The sequence below is a fragment of the Ambystoma mexicanum genome, chromosome 6q, assembly GCF_040938575.1.
Source record: "Ambystoma mexicanum isolate Mex_15411 chromosome 6q, UKY_AmexF1_1, whole genome shotgun sequence".
Lineage (NCBI taxonomy): Eukaryota > Metazoa > Chordata > Amphibia > Caudata > Ambystomatidae > Ambystoma > Ambystoma mexicanum.
In genome coordinates this window covers 1,178,239,149-1,178,260,969 of record NC_090937.1, presented here as the reverse complement: position 1 = coordinate 1,178,260,969, position 21,821 = coordinate 1,178,239,149, and the positions used below count along the sequence as shown (strand labels likewise).

The window sequence follows — 21,821 nt, the reverse complement described above, 5'->3', positions numbered from 1 at the left end:
AAGGTTCAAAATTAGGACCCTGCATCTACATTTCTCGGCCTCTCGGTATCAGGAAACAAACTCTCAAGCAGCTCTAATCAGCATACCACCGCACCTTCACAAGGACCTCTGGTGGTGAAGGGAAGACACCAACCTGTTAGTGGGCAGACCGTTCAGGCAGCCGCTACCAGAGATCACCATTACCACACACCCGTCCCCAGAGGGATGGGGGGTTACCCTGGACAACCACAGTGTCCATGGGGTCTGGTCACGGCAGGAACAAATGGAACACATGAACTGGCTTGAGATGATGGGCATCTGGCTGGCTCTCAAAGCGTTCCTCCCCATTGTCAGTAAAAAGTCGGTTTGCATTCAGACACACATGCATGTAGTAAATCAACAGTAACACGTACAGTACCAGGTCTCCTCCGCTTTGCAGGCTGTCCATCGACATAGGGGAGTCGGCACTGTCAAACAACATTTACTTATCAGCAGTCCACCTCGTAAGGCAATCCAACTTGGAGGCAGACAGACTCAGCAGGCTTGGGATCGACAACTATGAGTGGCAGTTGAACAAAGATGTCCTGAGGGAGATCTTCATCCAATGGGGCCACCCTCAGGTATACATATTCGCCACCAAGAGCAACAGGAGATGCCACCAGTCCTGGATGGGGTAAGGCAGGGGCTCTCTGGGGTATGTGTTGCAGATTCAGTGGAACAACATAAGTGCATATGCTTTTTCTCCTACTCCGTTGATTCACAGGGTCATCTGCCAGGTCAAGGAGTCACAGAGGCTTCGGCTCATCTTGATAGCGCTGTGGTGGCCAGCCAGACCTTGGTTCTCAGAACTCTTCCGACTGTCGGATCAGCCTCTATTCTCCCTTCCGTTGTGCCCGGTCCCCCTACTATCCCAGCAGGGAGGCGCAGTGGTTCACCCCGCTGCGCAGAAGTTGGTCCTGGCAGCGTGGTTCAACTTAGCTATTATTCAGGGGGCAATAAGCAACTCCACAAAGATCAGTGCAGAAGCAAATGGACCAGGTTCTGTCACTGGGCCAAGGCAAACAAGGTAGATCCTCTGGCATGCTCACTAGATGATGTATTATCTTTCTCTGCGCATCTGGCTCATTCCGGGGTGCAGATATACCCCTGTCGTACTTATCTGGCGGCCTTAGGGGCGTACGTAGATTCCTGGGATAACATCTTCTCCTCCTCCAAACCGGTGGTCAAAAAGAACTTGCCAGGCCTGACCAGATTGTATCCCCCAATCAAGCGCCCACATCCAGTCTGGGACCTTGATGTGGTGCTGGGCGCACTGGCCCACAAGCCTTTCGAGCCCATGGCGGCAGCGGGTATCAGGCTGGTTCCTATAAAGACTGCTCTACTGGTTGGCCTTACATCAGCACGCAGGATCAGTGAGATACAGGCGCTAGTGGCTTCAGTGCCCTATACCACATTTCACCGGGACACGGTGGTGCTAAGGACACACCCTTCATTTCTCCCGAAGGTTGTGTCATCTTTTCACCTCATTGAGGAGATAGTACTTCCGACATTCTTTGCAGATCCAAAGGAGGAGGCATCGAAGGTACTGCACTGTCTGGATGTCAGACGTGCTCGAAGATATTACCTGGACAGGTCGAAGAGCTTCCGTAAATCGGATGCCTTATTCATCAGTTTTGGTCAAAACCAGGCTGTTTCTTTTTTTTTTTAATTTTTTTATTTGCATTTGGTTCAGTTACATAAAAGTATTTCATGTAGAACCTTTACAAAAGTTAAAATCTAACATATCATCATAACAACAGTCATATCAACTACAACATCAATGCTAATTCATTCTCAATGTGTTTACAAAAACTTGCCAACTCATATATGAAAGGTTTGTGAGAACCCTGCATCATTCTGGACCACAAAACTTCGAGGCAGTCCACAAATTCAACCTTCACAAATTTCATGAGTTTGAGTGTCCTGATGTTCTTAAAATGCAGACAATACAATATAAGATGTTTCAACGTTTCATATGGTTCGTTACATTCATTAAATCGACATCCCACACCATTTTGGAGTTTGTTTGTTTCCCAATTCTTAGTTCTTTCTCTTGTGTGAAATAAGTTCAATCTGTAACAAATATATACCTTTCGAATGTTTTCACAGAGAAACAACAAAACATGGTCATAGCATGGGATGCGCTGTTTGACATATCAACCATATTCTTTATGTAGCTCATAGGTCTTGATTGAATCAATAGTTAAACATCAATCCATTTAAAAAAACATTTTCTTGGCAAAGCACGGGCGATAATGTATATCCTCGACAGTTATATTTACATTATCCAAAATTTGTTGAATTTTTAGATGATAATTAAAAAGGGAATTAGAAGTTCGAGAGCCCAACATTTTGTTCAAGTCCATATACAGTGAGTTAGAAGGAGGATAGTGAATCTTAACATAATTGGACAACTGTCTCCATTTCCAACGAGTTGAAAGTGAAATCAATCCCAATTCATGTCGGATAATAGCATTTGGAACTGACATTGGTAGGAACATTGCAGATTTCAAAAGTGAACCCTGTAGACTATCAAAAGTAGTTGTCATATCACACAGACAAATGTCTAATGTATACAGTATAACACTTTCAATTTTTAATGTCATAAAATCTAATAAAGAGAATTTGCAATATTGGGTGAAAATCCTTTTCATTTGAGACAATAATGGACGCGTCTTATTTTTAATAATTATGGACCATGAGTTAATGGAGTTAAGGGCTGACAAATAATACCCTAAATATATTGCGTTGTTGACACAAGAAAGTTGTGTTTCTGAAATTTTCCATCTAAGATTGCCTCTTTTTGATTTCACTCCAAATGTCATGATTGCAGTTTTGGCTGGATTGGGGGTCAAGTTATGTGCTTATGCAAAAGTCTCGAATGATGAGAGTTTTGCTTGAAGTCCTGCAGGGGTAGGGTCAAACAAAATAATATCATCGGCAAATGCAATCCATTTCAAATGAATACTCCCAATTTTAACAGAGAACATATTCCCATTTTCCCAATTCTCACCCAAATCAGAAAGATATAAGTTAAAAAGGGTGGCCGCCAGATTACAACCTTGTTTCAAACCAATTGTTGTACAAATAGGAGGAGTAGTGCCACCTTCTGGACTAATTCTTATTCTAAACGATGTATTCTTGTGCATCTTAATAATCCAATACAACAACGCAGACGGAATCCCTACCTTCATCATTTTCTTCCATAATAAATTGCGGACAACCGTATCAAACGCTTAACTCATGTCGATCATTGCTACATAGACAGGATTAGAATTTTTTTCTTTCGCACCAGCAATAATATGCGACATAATAAAAGCATTTAAAGCTGTGCTCATATTTTTCCTAAAACCGGTTTGGTATCTCGAGTATAAGCTGTTGACCTCAATTACTCTCTCAAGTTCATTTAAGAGAAGAATAGCAAAAATCTTAGCCTCAGTGTCCATTAATGATATTGGACTATAATTCTCTGGACGAGATGGATCACCCTTTTTGAATATGGGCACTATGTTTGCAGTTAACCAAGAAGATGGAACATCACCCGTCTTGATAATAATATCAAATTTATTTTTTATAATGTCCGCCCACAACATGGGATCCGCCTTATAAAGACTTGGGGGAAGGCCATCAGGTCCTGCAGCTTTTGAGTATGACAACCTGGAAATAGCCCAGATAATATCACTACAGCTCCACTTCAATTTTGGAATAGTAGGATAATCCAGAGAAACGTCCAGAATTGATGAAAATTTACAAGGCAGTTAATATTTATCCTTAATAAAAGTTTGCCATGTCTGTTCAGGAATGCAGTTCGGGGAGAACAATGCCACACCTTTATTATCAGCTTTCAATGTGCACCAGATTACACCTGTATCATGGGACGTAATGGCTCAAATTAATGTACAGTTCACCTCATTATATCTTGCAATACGAGCAAATCTTAAATTTTGTTTGTATGTCAATAAAATTTTATTCCGCCTTGCCTTAATATCTTCAGTGCCCAATCTGCTTTTCTTTAAATATCTCAACGCCCTATTTTTATCCCTTTTTAATAGTTTGCATGTATGATCATATAAATGTGTGTGTTTCACTTTGTTTTGTATTTCACCACACCGCTCAAGAGCTAAAGCCACTATTTCAGAATAATGAGTACAAGATGTTCCTTCATAATTTCCCCCTGCTCTTCTAATCCTCTCCATCTCTAAGTGTATTTGTTTAACAACAAAGTTACACATCCCACGGTTCCATCTAATGGAATGCTGAGGTTGATTAGTTTCTACAACTGCCAATGTTATATTTGGCATAAGCATTTGACATTTCGACTGAATGAGAGTAGAGAGTTGTGCGTGGTCTCCAATCTCTATCAAGCCTATTGTAAGCGGTGCCATATGCATAATAAGATTGTGAGATACATATATATAATCTATTGTTGAGAACATTGAATTTTTTCATGTTTTTGCAGATTTCAGGTCATTGCTAACCATTAATTCGATATCACACTCCTTAAGAACTTCTCTAAATTTGGCTCCACTACTGCGAGAAAGAGTGGAAGGTTTAAATGTAAATCTTTCAGTCGGGTCTCCACAGTCACAATTAAAGTTGCCACCTATAATAATTTCACAAGATTGATATCTGCCAGATATATATAATAAACAAGCATCAAGCTCGTCCAACATCTCCTCAACTGTTAAGGAGACGGGGTTCCAATATAAAGAAATTATCATTAGTGAGGCGAATCTAAATGAAGGTAGAGTAAGATGTATCCCCAATATACGGGCAGATTCCCAAACCAATTCCGACTGCGCCCGCAAAGATATGTTGACTGCAACCATCAAGCCCCCCGAGGGCCGCCCTTGGAGGGATCTCTTAGCGGGCGAGGAATAGATCAAATATCCAGGAAACAGAAATGGCTCAGTTTTCATCGTTTCTTGTACCATTATTATTGTTGGTTGATCTTCATGCATTAGAGCAGAGTGCCACTTCATTAGGTTTACGAATCCACAAGAGTTCCAGGATATGATTTTCATTCTAATATCGTTGGTTAGCTATGTAACAGGCAAAGATGTTTTTGGACACAGAATCGCAGTGAGCATAGGTTCCAACCATGGTAGCCCTTTTGTATTGGCTGCTAATTTCAGAATTTCCAACATTCCTCCTTCTAAACCTGTTTCAGTTTGCTACTAGATCTGCCTACTTCTACGATCTTTTCAACGCCCTTACCTGGAGTTTCTAAAAATTCCATAGCATCCAACTCACCATCGAAGGTAAACAACACCAAACCTTCATTTTTTATTTCCTCACGGCTGAACCAGATAAATTTCATTATAGCTTCGTAGCTCAGATAACAAATAGCCCTGTGATTGTTAACTCTTGCCAAAGAAACCCTTGTGATATCTTCAGATTTTATCATTCTTAGTTGAGGTATTTTTGAAAATACAGAGAATACAAAGGTTCGATTAATGCAATTGTCTATCAATGCCCTTTCATCCCCCTCAAATCCAATAATATACAGTCTTTCAGAATCCATTAGTTGAGGCCTAGTAGATTTTATGTTTGTTACTATGTTTGTAGACATTGGTGCTATCGAAGAGGCCCTAGTAACCACATGAGGAAGTTGTAAGGGCAATGTTCTACTATTACCCTTAGCATTGTGATTGGTCTCAAAGTGAGAGTTCACGCTTGCAATCACATGAATCAATTTCCTTATGTAAGTGGATCATATTAATTTTGTTTTCAGATAGGGACCTTCTTAAAGCAGGACCATGGATAAATATGTCTGAGGGGGCATTATCCACTTCGTTAGTCGACCGATTCCCAAACAGGGTAGTAGAATGTGCCACAGCCATTTCAGTTTTTTTCCCCTGACCATTTAACACCACTAAGTTCTTATTTTTGTCCAATAAACCATTTTCAAGCCTCAAAGAATGATCACGTTACATTCATTTTATTGCCCTGTCTATTGGCTACTACTAATTGTTTTTCTTTACTCAGCATACACTCATTGGTTAAATGTGTTCCCTTATTAGGGACAATTGTACATATCTCACTATAAGATTTCCTTACTGATAATTGTGAGGAAATATTGGCACCTACATCATGATGTTTCATTTGACTTTTTGACGTACAGGATCTACCTATAGTCGGAAAATAATTACTTAACGTGGGTTTAGCCAAGGTTTTAAGAGTAATTTCTGTGTCAGACTTTTCAATTCCTTTATCATCAAGTATGTGATATTTAGGGATAGATGTGCCTGATTTTTCTTATGGTACAGTTTTGCAAGAAGTAATTATCTCAGGATTTGCTTTAGCCAATTGTGTGTTACAAGTTTTAATCATTCCCATATCAGTATACGCGTCTTCCCTCGATATCAGGGAATTACCCAAACCTCCACTAGTAGTGTCCATAATTCCATCATTTACAGGTGTGAGGGCATCCCGGCTCTCTTTGGACAATTGATCCAAGTCGATAGGCTCCTCATCTGCAATTTCTAGGACAGGAGTTCATTTTATATCCCCTGTCATAGATTCTTTTTTATCTAATAGAGCCTCTCTCCTTCTTTTGGCAAGTCTCTTTACAGCACGCATGTGCATCCTTTTAGCCCGACGAGACATAAAGGTGGGAGATACTTCAATAGGAGGATTTTCATTCTCAACCTTTTTATGATTTTCAATTTCTTCCAACAAGACGGAAGGACTATCCGGTGGTACTAGGTCATGAGCCACAGACGATGGACTAAGCGGCATATCTAAAGATGGAGCTTTATTCAATAATTGTGAGACAATTGTATCATTTAAAGCTGTTATTGATGCCGTAATCTCTCTTAAATCGTTCTCACAATTACACTTCAGAGGTTCGCATGGTACATCAAAACCAGGCTGTCAATCATCGAAGGCTTCAATAGCCAGGTTGATGATGATGGCCATCAAGGAAGCATATGAGGGGCAGCACAGGTCTTTGCCAGCACACATGCACGCCCACGCCATCAGAGCCACGGACACGGGTTTGGCCTTCCAAAGACATGTTCCATGGCAGACGTTCAGCAAGGCGGCTACTTGGGCTTCCTTATCAGCCTTTTGCAAACACTACTGCTTGGATGCCAGCGCCAGATCTGATGCAGCATTTAGCCAGGCAGCTTTGAAAAAAGTTTTTCTTAGATGGGCAACTCTCCTCCCCAGGGCTGCATTCAGTTGTAATCGCCCATACAGTATGGAGGAAAGGGGTTGGGACAAAGGAGTAATTATATGTTACTCACCGTAGTGACTAACTTACTCCTAGTCCATAGTCCCCTTTCCTCCATACGTACCACCATCCTCTCCCTTAATAAACTTGTGTCACTAGGCAATTGTTATATACCGATGCGTCAAAGGGGACTGTGGAGTGGCGCCGGTGGGCAGAGTCAGGAGAGCGCCTGCTCCCAGGGCAGCGCCCCCATGCACATGTAAATTTAATGGGGAAGCACATTTTTCTGGTGAAAAGGGTTCTGTTTCCCGTCCTTCTACGAGGGACGCCCATACAGAATGGAGGAAAGGGGACTATGGACTAGAAGTGCGTTAGTCACTACGGTGAGTAAAATATAATTTACCACCTAACATGGGCAGACAGAGGACATTCTATTGCTATTAGCACTATGGGGCACACACCCAGGGTGCTTAAAAGCAGTAAAATAACTGAAGACCTTGGGCTGTGTCCAGCTTGCGCCCCCATGGGTTTTGAAATGAAAAAATGGTGGGTGCCATGGAAATGTAAGGAGGAGGCTCCAAGTGAAGACTCTCTTCCACTTCCTTTGGGCGGGGAGTGGCACAAGGTCAGACGAGGGTGAGCGGGCCAGTGGGTAATGGCATCAGTACCTGGTATCGAGATTTACAGGGGTAGTGGCCAGGTCGACAGCAGGCAGGAAAGGGGTCAACGGGTGAAGGCCAACAAAGGGGAGCCGGGGGAGCAAGGTGCGGGCCGACAGCTTCAAATGAAGCATTTCATCAGTAAATAAAGATAACGCATCACTCCTGAGTCTGGTTTGCTGGCTGGGATTCCATGGGTTCTAATATTTAAGTGATCCAAATAACAGGAGTCATATTGCATCATATACTTTTTAATTAAAGCTCCATTTTACTTGTCTGCTTTTCTAGGAGTAGCTGTACTAGAAGGCCCTATGTATGCTGTGGGAGGTCACGATGGCTGGAGTTATCTGAACACAGTTGAGCGGTGGGATCCTCAGGCTCGTCAGTGGAATTTTGTTGCCAGCATGTCAACACCTCGTAGTACAGTTGGTGTGGCAGTGTTGAATGGAAAGTAAGCAAATACAGATGCATATTGCTACTCTTTACTGTTAATAAACTTCTACAAAGTACTTTTTTCTTTCAACAATACAAGTCTTACACTAATGGCTGCCAATATGGAAACATTGGCTGGACAAACCCTGATTCTGGTATTGGATGTCTAGTCTCATCAGAGGCGAGCTGCCATGCTACCCCTACGAGAACTATCTTCCTAGGATCACAGAAGTTAGCGTGGGCAAGCAGTGAGGAGTAAGGAACAGATCATGCTTCTGTATTCAAAGTTTATAGTAAGCACAGGATAGATACATATGTCGAGAGTCAAGATATGTTTATGAAGTAAAGTATGATGTTTATGACATAAAATCAGACAATACTAAAACCACTATAGAACCAAGTAAATTGTGATCCCGGTATCTCAAGCATGAATGTACTTAAGATAGAATAGGGGCAAATCTGTAAACCATCACTCTAATGTTGGTGCTCATTTAAAATTGCATGGATTGGCAAAACACACAGACAACAGTTCTCTGTGTGTTTCAGCCATCAATGTAATTTTGGATATGCTCTGGAAACAGAAAACGCCTACGCCCACATCTGATTTTGATGCCGTCTCAAATGTTGGAATCCTTACCGATTACTGGCTATTTTTGATTAAAAAAGGCAGAAGCCATAGGTATTCTAGGTAATGACTCCCACCATTACTGATGACCACTGTGCTTGTATGGAGTGCTGGTCTTCTGGGGTAGTCTGAAACAATATCCTTGCTGGAATGGAAGGGGGCGTTATATCTTTGCGCTGTAAAGGTCCATTCTCTACCATCGACAAGAGACAAGCAGTTTGTTTTTTTAAACTTTAATTTTTATTTGCATTTTATGAGTTCTACAATCACATTAATATTGATACAAATGAAAGAATTTGCTTGACCAATCCCTCCTCCCCCTTAAACAAAACACAGATGTTTTGGTTGTCTTCTTTATCACATTCAGGAGGCTAAGAAGCATTAGAAACACCAAAGAGAGTACATTATCACAAGTTTGGATGAGCTTCCTTCCAGCCATTAGAGAAAGAGCCTGAGAGGTTAATACCGGTGGATCTCCGTTCCACACCTCCAGTAAACCTGTACCCGAAAGGCAGTTGACGCTAAGAGATACTACCCCTGAGAAGGCTACAGCTTTGTGTAGCTCTGGTCGTCATACCTGCCTCATTCAACCATATACGTTGCTTATGTGGTGAACAGTCGCTTCATTGTACCATCTGGTAAGCAATGGTCCCCATTCCACCTGGAAGGAACCCACATGATCATTGATGACTGCAGTACACGTTTCCATACCCATAATGTCCTGCAACTTTTTCTCCCACTCTTCTTTTTGTAGGCACCCTTTACATTTTCTATTTTTGGGCAATCCTCAATCTCCCCGCTCGAAACATCGCCTCCCACATCGTGGGAAACCAATACTCCTCCCTTTGTGGTGTAGGGGCCTGGAGAGGGTCTAACTGTAGCTGGCCCCCCTTTATTTCTTTGATCCAGCTCAGAAGTTCATCCCAGAAAAGTTGTATCCTAGGACAGTGCCACCACACATGGGAGAGCAAGCCCACCTGCCTGCACCCTAAAGTACATAATGGGGAAGCCCCTCGAAACCTCTTTGATATCTTTAGGGCGTCGCCGTGCCAACCTTGGAGAAACTTATAATTATGTTCCATTGCGGATGTAAACAAATTCCCATGAAAAGTTAAATATCTTTGCACATTCATCTTCCCATATCTCCCACCCAGCTAGCTCCACCCAATACCTCTTAAAGTTTTGTCTACGTGTCATACCAGCTGTGAGAAGGACTTTATATAGTCCAAAGAGAATCCCTTTTCTAACAGTTGAGGAATTTACAGTGTTTTTGAATGGGGTTAGGCCTCTAGACAGACATTCATGCCACTTGTGGTTCATGTATATACTTTTGAGGCAGAGGTAGTCAAAGATAGAAAGTGACTCTTTACCAAAGCTCTCCCTCATGTCCTCAAACGCAAGGAAACTACCATCTTTAAACAGTTGACAAGCCTGTTCAAGCCCCACATCTGACCACCATTGTGAGTGCCGAAACCCCTGGCTCCCAAGGTTAATTGGATGGCCCCACACTGATGACACAAGGGAAGACCAGGAAAAGAGGAAGCTAGTAGCTATATTCTTTTTCCACATTATCCAAAGGACTCCCTATGTGGGATGTTGCCTAAGACGTTTTGGAATGTCATTATACGGGCCCATAGAAAATCTCTCACTTTCCGAGGGTGAGCCTCAAGATCCTCAAGGTAGGTCCAATACATTCTTAGGTCTTCCATCATATGTTGGAGCATTACGCGTCTTTGGGAGGCTTGATAATATAGATAGAAATCTGGGAGTCCAAATACTCCCTGGTACCTCGGGAGTATAAGAGTCAACCTTTTCCGTCTTGATTTTTTATTTTGCCATATAATTCTGCTCACTGAACCATTAAAATCACTAGAATAGCTGTCTGGAATAACAGTCAGGAGAGCTGTAAAGAGATATAGGTGATGCGGCAGGACATTCATCTTAACGGAGGTCATACGCCCATACCAGGAGAGGATCAATGGGTCCCACTGCTTGAGTTCTGACTTGATAGTTTTCAGCAATGGGTGGAAATTAGTTTGCATAAGGGTAAGGTTTGCTCCTAAGTATTTAATACCCCTTTTTTCCACCCGCTTTCTCATTAACCTAGCACGTGAATCGAGATTAGATGGTCCAACCTTTACAGGCATTATGCAGGATTTGTCAATATTTATTTTCAGGTCCGAGAAGTTACCAAAACTTGAGGTGAGAGACAACAATTCGGGAAGGGATGTTTAGTTAGTTAATCTAAATTGTTGTCATCGAAGAGGGACAACCTGAAGACTACCTCATCACACTTGATCCCTGTAATTACCTGGTTAGACCAAATAGATATGTCTAGGGACTCCATTGTTATCTCATACAAGAGGGTCGACAAGGGGCCTCTCTGCCTTGTCCCTCTGAACAGTCTAAATTACTCAGTGTCTGAAATGTGGAAGAAAGATGTCCATTACGGATCCACAGCGCAACTGCCTTTGGTGCCTTAGTCCTGATCACTGAGTCGACGAGTGCGGGTCGTGTCAGGCGATGTCGAACAAGGCTCTTAAGGAACGCCAAGGTAAGCTAGCGGTGGGAGAGGAGTCTTTCAAGTCAGCAAAAAGACTCGGGAGAGTCGAGAAAAAATCTCGTCACGAGTCGAGGCGGTCGAGGTCGAAAAGTCGCTCGAGGAAAAGATGAAGTTCCTCTTCATCTAAAAAATTAAAAAAGCAACGTCGTAGATCGTCGTCCTCTTCTTCCTCCTTGCCCGACAGAAGGTTAATTGCTTGTCCTTCTAAGCATGATTCCCCCAAAAAATGGGAGGCCTTTAGGGCTTCAATGCTAAACATTTTTGAGAAGGCGGCACGACCCCCTCAGAAATGTTGCGTGAAGAGCATGCCCCTGTCCACTCTAAAAGTGACAGAGGGAAATCTAAATGACATACGCTAAATCCGACAAAAAGTCGAGGGCGTCCTCGGAGGATGATTCTCCAGCGCCTCATGAAACAATACAAAAACCTTTGGTGCATAAATCGAGGTTGATAGAGGACAAAATGGCATCGATTCGACACGTCCTTCGATGACTTAATCGAGGCCAAAGATGGCGTTGATACCTTCGGCCTCAGCGTCGAAGCCTTGCTCGATGACGTCGATGCCTTCCTCGATGACCTTGGGGATTCCTTAGATCATATCGAAGCCATCGTCGATTCCATCGACGTCTTCGACCCCTTTGTCAGGGAAATTTTTTATACCGTTCCCAAGACGACAACTATGGCTAAATCTAGGTCTATGCCGCCACCTTTACCAGAAATCTTTTTCCACCCTCAGCCCAGGCAGGAATTTTTTAAATCCATGTCTGATATTTTTGAAGAACAAACCTCTGATTAGGAAATAACATCAGCTGGTGTTAGATTTGGTACAAGAGAAGTCCCTGAGGAACTATTAGATCCTAGTTAAAAAATGACAGACCTTTATGACTGCCTACAATCGGCCAGTGGCCTAGATACCTCACTTGAGGTAGAATTTGAAAGGCCTGACCCCACTGACCACGCTGAACCGGGGTATAGGAACCTCATGGGAAGAGTGATAGATTTTATGGGGTGGAATGCAGTGTCTCCAAGGTATGACCAGGACGACTTGACTGATATTACTGATGAAGGACCTCAGAAAGACCCAATACTTCCTTTCCACAAAGCTCTTCAAAAGAGAGTTGTGACAAATTGGGAGACCCCCGAGTCTTTACCAGCTGTAAATAAGAAATGTGTAGGAAAGTACAGACCTGCACCATAGGATCCAGAGTATCTGTCTAACCACCCTTCACCTGAAAGCTTGGTGATTCAAGCTGCAACTGCAAATAAGCAATCGACTGATCCCTCCATGCCCCCTGACAGGGACCACAAAAAGATTGACGCCTGGGCGAGGAAAACTTTCACTTCGGGTAGTATGGCCCTTAAATCAACTAATGTGACTTGTACATTAGCTAGATTTACTTACACCCTGTGGAACTGTTTAGATGCAGCGGCTGATCACATCCCGGAGGGTGAGGAGCGGGATGGACTCCTGGCGATAGTAAAGGATGAAAAAGAGGCTATGGAGGAGTGCCTCAAGTCAGGACTGGATACTGCAGAGTATAAGCAGATGCATGGCATCTAGTGCAGTCTTGCGTAGATTCACATGGCTAAGGAAATCTGGCTTTGCATCTGATGTACAGTCCAGATTACTTAATATGCCTTTTGACGGCTTGAGGTTGTTTGGCAGCAAGGCGGACGAGAGCTTGGAGAAGCTGCAGACCTCGAAAGCGGCAGCAAAATACCTCAGCGCCGCTATAAGGCAACCTCAGCAACACTCTTACGCAGGCTCATCTTCCTGGAAAAGTCTCCCGTTTCGCTTCTATTCCTCTTTTGGAAAAGGGAGAGGGCAGGCCAGTCAGAGAGGCCAACAGAGAAAACCCTTTTTTGGTGGAAAAGGGAGAGGCGCTAGATCAGCCACAGCAGCGGCTACTACCTCCTCAGCCACTGCTGCAGCCGCTGCAAAGCCACTTTGAGGTCTTAACCCACAAAACCCTGGTGGGAAGCAGAATCACTCAGTATCTGGACGAATGGAGGGGCATTACATCAGATGCCTGGGCACTAGAGATAGTGACCCATGGTTACTGCCTTCCTTTTCATCAAAGACCTCAAGATCATCCACCGGGAGCCAACTCTGTAAAATTCCAGACCCGCTTATTGTGCAGGAGATTTTAACCCTGCTAAAGAAAGGTGCAATAGAACATGTACCTGTAGCAGAGAGGAACAAGGGTTGGTACTCCCCCTATTTTCTCATCCCCAAAAAGGACGGAGGATTGAGACCCATCTTTGAATTGAGAAATTTGAAAAAATTCCTCAAGAAGGACAAGTTCAAGATGGTGACCCTTTATCAGATCCTTCAGGCTCTTCAGATTCAGGACTGGCTGGTTTCATTAGACCTTCAAGATGCTTACTTTCATGTGCCAATCCATCTCAAACACAGAAAGTACCTGAGGTTTGCAATTGGCGGATCTCACTATCAGTTTCGAGTTCTGCGATTTGGGCTGACCTCCGCCCGAGGGTCTTCACCAGGCTAATGGCGGTGGTGGCAGCGAGTCTCAGGGGGGAGGGGATTCACATCTACCCTTAACTGGACGACTGACTCATCAGGGCAGGTTCACCCGAACGGGCCCAGGAACATCTAGCCATGACCTCTCACTTCCTACACAAACTGGGCTTCTCCCTCAATTACAAGAAGTTGCAAATGATTCTGAGCCAAAGACTCCAATTCATCTGAGCTGTCCTGTACACCACCTCAGGGAAAGCCTTGCCTCACGAGGAGAGAGCTCACCACATTCTGCAGATGCTAACAAAGTTTCAAAATGCTCAACATCTACCGGCGTTCGACTTCCTAAGGTTGCTAGGCCTCATGGCATCCTGCCTTTTTCTGGTGCCAGAGGCTCGACTGAGGATGAGATCCCTGCAATGGGCCCTCAGGACTCAATGGGCCCAGTTTTCGGGAGAGATGTCAGACCTTCTACAAGTCCCGACCAAAGTGGCTAACGATCCCCTATGGTGCAACCATGGCCGGAGATAACGGTAGTGACGGACGCCTCACTCACAGGGTAGGGAGCCCACACCAACAATCTGACAATCAGCAGTCGTTGGTCTCCATCGGAATCCAAACTACATATCAACCTATTGGAGCTGAGAGCAATCAGACTAGTGCTGAAGGCTTTCCTGCCCTCTGTACAGGGAAAGAATGTCCTGATAATGATGGACAACACAGTGGCTATGTACTACCTCAAGAAGAGAGGAGGCGTAGGATCACTTTCACTGTGCAGAGAGGCAATGCAGCTCTGGTTCTGGGCAATGCAAGAAGGAATCTCTCTATCTGCAGTTCACCTTGGCGGAGAGCTAAACACAGCGGCATACGCTTGCAGCAGGCAGAGCACAGTCTCCCACGAATGGGAACTAGCTCAGGAAGTCCTTCAAGAGATCTTCGCCCTTTGGGGAACCCCTCAAGTGGATCTGTTCGCGACCGGCGCCATCCGGAAGTGCAAACTGTATTGCTCAAGGGAATTACCCCCAAGAGGAGCTCTAGGGGACGTGTTCGTAGTGGACTGGGTATTTCCACTCCTTTACGCCTTTCCTCCAGTCCCCGTGATTCCTCAGGTAATCAGGAGTTTGAGAAAGTTCAGGAGAACCATGATCCTAATTGCTCCGGACTGGGCCAGGAGGACGTGGTACCCGGACCTTCTGGACATGTCCATCTGCCCTCCAAGACGTCTTCCACAAAGAGAGGATCTTCTCTCGCAAGAGGAAGGTCAGGTTCTCCATCCAGAGGTCAAGACACTCAACCTTCAAGCTTGGCTTCTGAGAGGTTGAGATATAAGGATTGGGACCTCCCAGATGACGCTATGGAGGTTTTGCTCTCGGCCAGAAGGCCAGCAACAAAATCCCTGTACCGGTGTCGTTGGAAGAAATTCAGTAACTGGTGTAGGGAGAAGAATGTGGATCCTTTTCAATGTACCACTCCCATAGTGCTTTCCTTTCTATTACAATTGGCCAACTCGGGGCTCCAAGTTGGAACTATTAAAGGATATTTGGCAATGCTTTCTATCTTCAAGCGCTCGTCAGAAGAAATTTCATATTTTAAAATGCCCTTAATTATCCAATTTCTTAAAGGGTTAACAAATGTGTTCCCTCCTACACCTTTCCAAGTTCCCATTTGGGATGTAAATTTAGTTTTAAAGTTTCTTATGTGTGCCCCTTTTGAGCCTTTACATTTAAGTCCTTTAAGGCTCCTAACTTTAAAAACTGTTTTACTAGTGGCTTTAACTTCAGCCGCAGGGTGAGTGAGTTGCAGGCTCTCCCTTGTAAGCCTCCTCACACGATTTTCCACAAGGTTAAAGTTATTTTAAAGGTCAAGCCTTTTTTCCTACCTAAAATAGTTTCAGATTTCCATCTGTCACAGAAGATCACTTTACCTTCCTTTTATCTTCCTCTGCACGCTAGTAAAGAGGAGGAAAGATTCCATAGACTAGACCCTAAAAGGGCTCTCGGCTTCTACATCTCTAGACTGGAAAGATTTAGACAAACTGATCAGTTGTTTTTCGGTTACACTGGACACAAATTGGGCCTTGGTGTGTCCAAACAAACCTTATCCAGATGGATAATTCTGGCAATATCTGAATGTTACAAATTGGCTGGGAAAGAGCCTCCAGATGGTTTAAGGGCTCATTCAACCAGGCGGAGAGCAACTTCCACGGCTCTTCAGAGGGGTGTCCCAGTGCAGGACATTTGTGCTGCGGCCACTTGGTCATCTATGCACACCTTTGTAAAATATTGTTTTAGACACCACTTCTTACCAAGGGGGCCTTTTTGCAAAAGCCGTCCTTCATTCGGAACATAATTTAAAACTCTGGTACTCCCTCTTCCAAATTACTACTGCTGTGGGAGTCTAACATGAGGAATACGTGGGAGGACACAATCCATTCGAAGAACAAGTTACTTACCAACTGTAACGTTCTTTCGACTGGATGTTCCTCCCACGTATTCTTCATCGACCCTCCCAACCTACCCCTCCGTACAGTTTTTACGCTTTTTGCACTTGTAGTTCCTTAAGAGCCTGACATCTGCCGGCCCATAATACAACTGATGCGACCATTAACATCGAAAAAACAGAACTGAATCCAACGGGCGTGGCTCAAGCCCTTTATACGACGGATGACGTCGACGCTCGACGGCAGCCTTCGAGGGACCAAGCTACGCGGCCTGGAGCACAGTGCCCTCTGGAGAAATTATTTTCCGAAGAAGCAGCAAGCTGGCGAATGTATATCTAAGATGAGGATTACGTGGGAGGAACATCCAGTCGAAAGAACGTTAAGTTTGGTAAGTAACTTGTTCTTCTCCTCTAAACCAATCACTGTCCTCTGGGTCATACTGCCCCATCCAATGACAGTCCTCTCCCTAAGCCCTGCCTCTGGCAGCCATCTTCTGATTTTAACTGCTCGCTTCAGTGTTGGGAGTCATTGAGTTGCCCTCCGAGCTATTTGTACTTTTTTCGTGATATTCGACAAGAAAAGTAACATTTTTGTTTCAAAGAGTCTGTGTGCTCTTTTCTTCATCTGTCAATAGGAGGGTTCTGTTGTCGGTGAAGTTCCAGGGCCCTCAACTGCTAGGATTCATCGGATTCTCGAAGGCCATCTTGGGCCTACTTTGCACCCTCCGACCATGACGGAGAAGGAGGGATAGTCCCTCTTCAGGCCTTGCACCCAATGCGAGCTGTGCAGTGTGTTTGTGGAGGACAAGCACCTACAATGCCTCTACTGCCTTCCCCTGGACCATAAGGAAGTAGAGTGCGAGATACCTTGGTTTTTCTAAGAAAACAACAAAGGACAGGCATTGTAGGCTGGCGGCACGTTTCAACACGAACAAGGCCTCTGACTCGTGCTCTGAGGAGGGTCATGCCTCGTCCAGGATCGGCCAGTCCGAGGAACGGTCTTCTAAGTCCTTTGAGGGCGCCTCATCCGTGGGGGCCCAAGGTAAGGCCAAGATCTGCAAGTCCGAGCCCACCGGGTTCACCGCTGAAGCGGGTCCAAAAGTGGAAAGGGCACGATCAGTATCACCTTCCTCCTCCATTGCCAGCCTACCATCAACCTCCTCTCCAAAGAGGAAGTCTTCTACCACAGCTAAGCTACAGGAGAAATCCGAGAAGCCGCAGATAGAGCAGAAGAAGGCTGCGCGCCCAAGCAGGCTCAACTGGCACAGGCAAAGACCTCGTTGGTGACTCCGTCAACAGCTACTACTACCACGGCAGCTATGGGCACTGGTCCTACAAGGGTGGCTCCCATGGTGCAGAAAGTGTCCCTGCCCCCACAGCGCAACACCACTGCAGAGACTTTGGCAAAGTCTGCAGGCATGTCAGAAGGGGTGAAAATACCGGGCTTGTCCAGGTTCAAAACCCTCAGGGGGGGGGGGAGGTGGGGCCGAGGAGGCCCTGAAACAGCCCTCCCAGGTTGTCGCCCAAGCCATGGAGGTTTGGTCCACCGGTGACAAAGATCAGGAGTCCATGCATACGGTCCACAAGGACGATGATGAGGAGGACGACGCCAACGAGTGCTCAGGGCCTAGTTTTTCTGTTTTGCTTTCTCAGCCGAGGGACATTCACCTTGGTGTCAGAGATCCAGATGTGAATGCCTCTGGCACCGTTGCCCGATCAGCCTCTGCCGAGGAAGAGGAAGCATCATCTGATGCCCCCATATCAACCTCCTCCACCAAGTCAGGACCCAACTCCCCCAGAAGACCCAGACATGGGTAAGGGATCAAATACGGCCACGACGACAGATGATGACGAAGACATTATCGCAGCAAACAGTGAGTTGCCAAATTTGGATGCCCCACATAGGGTTTCCCCACTGGACGAGGTGGGTTTGTTCCACTCCATGATCGCCAAGGCCTCCAAGCTATTCCAGCAGGTGCCCGGGGAAACTAAGAAGGAGGGCTTCTTGTATCAAAGGCGAGAGGCAAAGAGGAAGACGATTATGGCAGTGGCTTTTCTGGAAAATATTTGGGAAGAGGGCCTACCCCTCATGAAGAACCCTTGCATACCTCCAGCCAAGCAGGATAGGCTGGAAAAGAAGTATAGAGTGCTGGACTCTGCACCAAAATGCCTGAGGTCACAACCTTCGCCATACTCAGTAGTGTCGGCGGCCGCAAGGGTCTGACAGCGAAGGGAAAAGGATGGATGCCATGGGGAAGAAGGTGATTTACACTGCAGCGTCCACAATCAAGGCAGCCAGCGCACTGTCAATCCTAGCTAGGTACAACAGGGAGTTGTGGTACAAACTAGAACCGATCCTGGAGTTCCTCCCTGACGATAAGAAGATGGGGGTCCTCTTCCAGGAAGGAGAAGTGGTATTGGACCACACCATCGCTGTGGCAGTGGACGTCGCCGACACAGGGTTCCGACAAATGGGGAAAGGTGTCTGCCTTCGTTGGCATGGATCGATGAAGGCCACTAACTAACGTCAGCAGTTCCAAGTGAAGGTGCTGGACATGCCCTTCGGGGAAAAACTGTTTGCGAAGGCCTGAGTCCCTCCAGGCCATCAAAGCGGATACAGAGATGGCCCGCTCCCTCAGCACTATCCAGCAGCACTGCTCGTCCTCTTTTCGGTCCTCCAGGAAGCAAGGGGGGGGCGTTCTCCAAGGAAGCTCAGACCTGTGGCACTGGGCCATTGGACAGGGGATGTTCCTTGTGCATCTTCACCTGGCGGGAGTCAAGAACACCATTGCAGACTCCTTCAGAAGGGAACTGCGCTCCTGCCACGAGTAGGAGCTTCGTCAGGATCAGGTGGACCGCCTGTTCGTCGAATGGGGCAGACCTGAGATCGATCTGTTTGCGATGGCAGCGAACTCCAAATGCCAGAGGTTTGCCCGCAGATACTACAAGCCGAGGAGCCTGGGGTACGCATTCTCCTTCCCATGGTAAGGGCTGTTTATATGCACGTTCCCTCCATTCTCTCTCCTACTACAAGTCATTCACACACTCAGGCAGTGTCAATGCAGGATGATACTCATCGCCGCGCGTGGCCGAGGCAGATTTGGTATACAGACCTTCTCAGCCTATCAGAGTCGCCTCCAGTCAAGTTGCCGGTTGTCCGGATCTTCTCACGAGAGAGGGAGGCGCAATCCTTCATTAATAGGCAGGAATCCTGAACCTGAAGGCTTGGCTCCTGCAGCCTAAGAGTTTGGAGGTTATGAGTTGCCAGCAGACGGCAGGGAGGTCTTCGCCAAGGCTACGGCGTTGTCGACTTGGAAGTGCTATGGCCATAAGTGGAAGCGTTTTGCTACGTGGTGCGGGTCGCAGAAGATTACCCCTCTGAGGGTCACGGCTCCACAGATCCTTCCATACCTGCTATCCTTGGCAAATGCTGGACTGGCTCACGCATCCATCAAGGTACATCTGGCGGCTATCTCCTGCTACACCAGGTCCCCAGGGAAATCCTCCCAAAAAACCATTCCTAGACCCCAATAACCCATCAAACTACAGACCTATTACTACAGTCCCCTTTCTGTTAAAAATTCTGGACCGTGCAGCCTACCTCCAAATATAGCAGTACTTGGAGACAAATAATCTGCTAGGGCTAAGACAGTCAGGATTTAGACCCAGACACGAAACTGAGACGGCGCTCATTGACTTGAAGACACCAATTCATATATTTATTTTTTTTAAACTTTTGTTTATTGGCATAAAGGTTAAGACAGGCACAGCACAACCTACATAGCAATGAGCTGACAACATAACCGCACATTTGGCAGCACACCATGGTTAAGATGAACATCTGAAAATAACATCGAGTGATATCGCAGAAAGGCGTCCATAAGCACACACAGGAAAGGAGAAACCAATAGGAAAAGTTAGACTTCACATGGCATATCGGGCTGACCTGGTGGGGGAGTTGGAGTCAATTCCACCTCATCTCTACTATTCAAGTAGCTACAAAATTCTGACCAGACATTTTTGGGTCGTGATGTCTAAGGCAGGGATCCAATGTATTCTTCCTCGCACATTTGTGTCCAGGTAAGGGCCTTCAGCCACATCGTGAAAGTGAGAGGATTGCGGCGCTTCCAACATTGCAATATACATCTTTTGGCCACAATAGCACTTACATTCAAACATTTTGACATTTTCCTTGCATTCTCACCTTCCCAAGCACCAAACAATAGGGCAAGTGGCTCCCTATTCACCGGAGAACCAACTATTTCGGAGAGTGCCTCTGTCACGGCCGCCCAGAACGTGTTGAGTGCGGGGCAGGACCAGAACATGTGTATGTGATCTGCTTCGCGGGATTTGCTTTTAGGGCACACGGGAGTCGGAGTTCCTGTAAATGACGCAACTCTGTACGGTGTGTAGTAGAGCCTATTAAGGAGCTTAAATTGTATGCCGCGGAATCTAGCGCTAAGGGAGACCCTTCGTGTGTGTGTGCACATTGTGCCCCAGAGATCGTCTGTAATTTCCATTCCAAGTTCCCTAGCCCACGCTTCGCGTGGTTTGAGAGAGGTATCCGCAGATTTACTCAGCTGCATTTTGTACAGATGGGATATTATACCCTTGGCGCCTCCGAGTTTGCTATGTATTGTATTTCAGGAGAGTCTGGGGGTTCAATAGGGCATGAGGGACACATAGTCCGCACTGCAGCTCTAAGCCTATGATACTGCAGCATTTCGAGCGGAGAGCTGGAATGTTCAGGGCGCCATGTCTGAGGGGTGATAAAAGCACCATCAGGGAAGAGGTCAGCAAGGGCACGGTAGCCCAGGTTTTCCAAGTGGTGTACGAGATGTTGGTCATGCGTGGGAGGGAGTCCGGGAAACTGCCACAGGGGAAGCCACTTATAGTAAGGGTGCTGTTCTTGGTCAGAGCCTAGGATGCTCCTCCATGCCCTGAGCGTAGTGGCCACCGGGTCTGCCTGAGCGTCAGTTTGGAATGCGCGGTGCAGTAGCAGGGTCATGATATTAGTCGCCCCTCCCGCCAGTTTCTCACGTTTTACATGTATGGGCGGATTCTGGAGCGTGTACCAATGGGAGGCGTGCTGGGCCTGTGCTGCATTTCAGTACAGGCGAAGGTCTGGGGCTGTGAAACCCCCTTTGTCATAGGGCAGCGTCATGTGTTGCCACTTTTTCCGGACCGAACCCGGGTGCCAGAGGAATTGTGCACACTCTGAGTGGAGCCTTTTAAATTATTGTATCCCAGGCCAGATCGGTACGTTAACAAAGACGTACATGTGCTTGGGGACCACTATCATCTTTATTAGAGAGAGTCTGCCCGCCAGGGATAAGGGTAAATTGCGCCATTTGGAGAACCTGGAGATGACAAGTTTTGCCGCGGCCTCGTAATTGTCTGTCAATAGGGAGGGCTTGGCTAGTGATATC

At 45.8% G+C, this 21,821-nt stretch overlaps 1 protein-coding gene across 4 annotated transcripts in view; it reads left to right on the top strand.

Moving 5' to 3' along the window:
- KLHL5 (kelch like family member 5) overlaps window positions 1–21,821 on the top strand; it is a 1,021,700-nt gene that overhangs the window by 745,561 nt on the left and 254,318 nt on the right. For all 4 annotated transcript variants that reach the window (XM_069631792.1, XM_069631790.1, XM_069631791.1 and 1 more), the window contains one exon: window positions 8,143–8,305. In XM_069631792.1, the coding sequence (XP_069487893.1) occupies window positions 8,143–8,305 (163 nt within the window). The remainder of the gene's footprint in view (window positions 1–8,142; window positions 8,306–21,821) is intronic.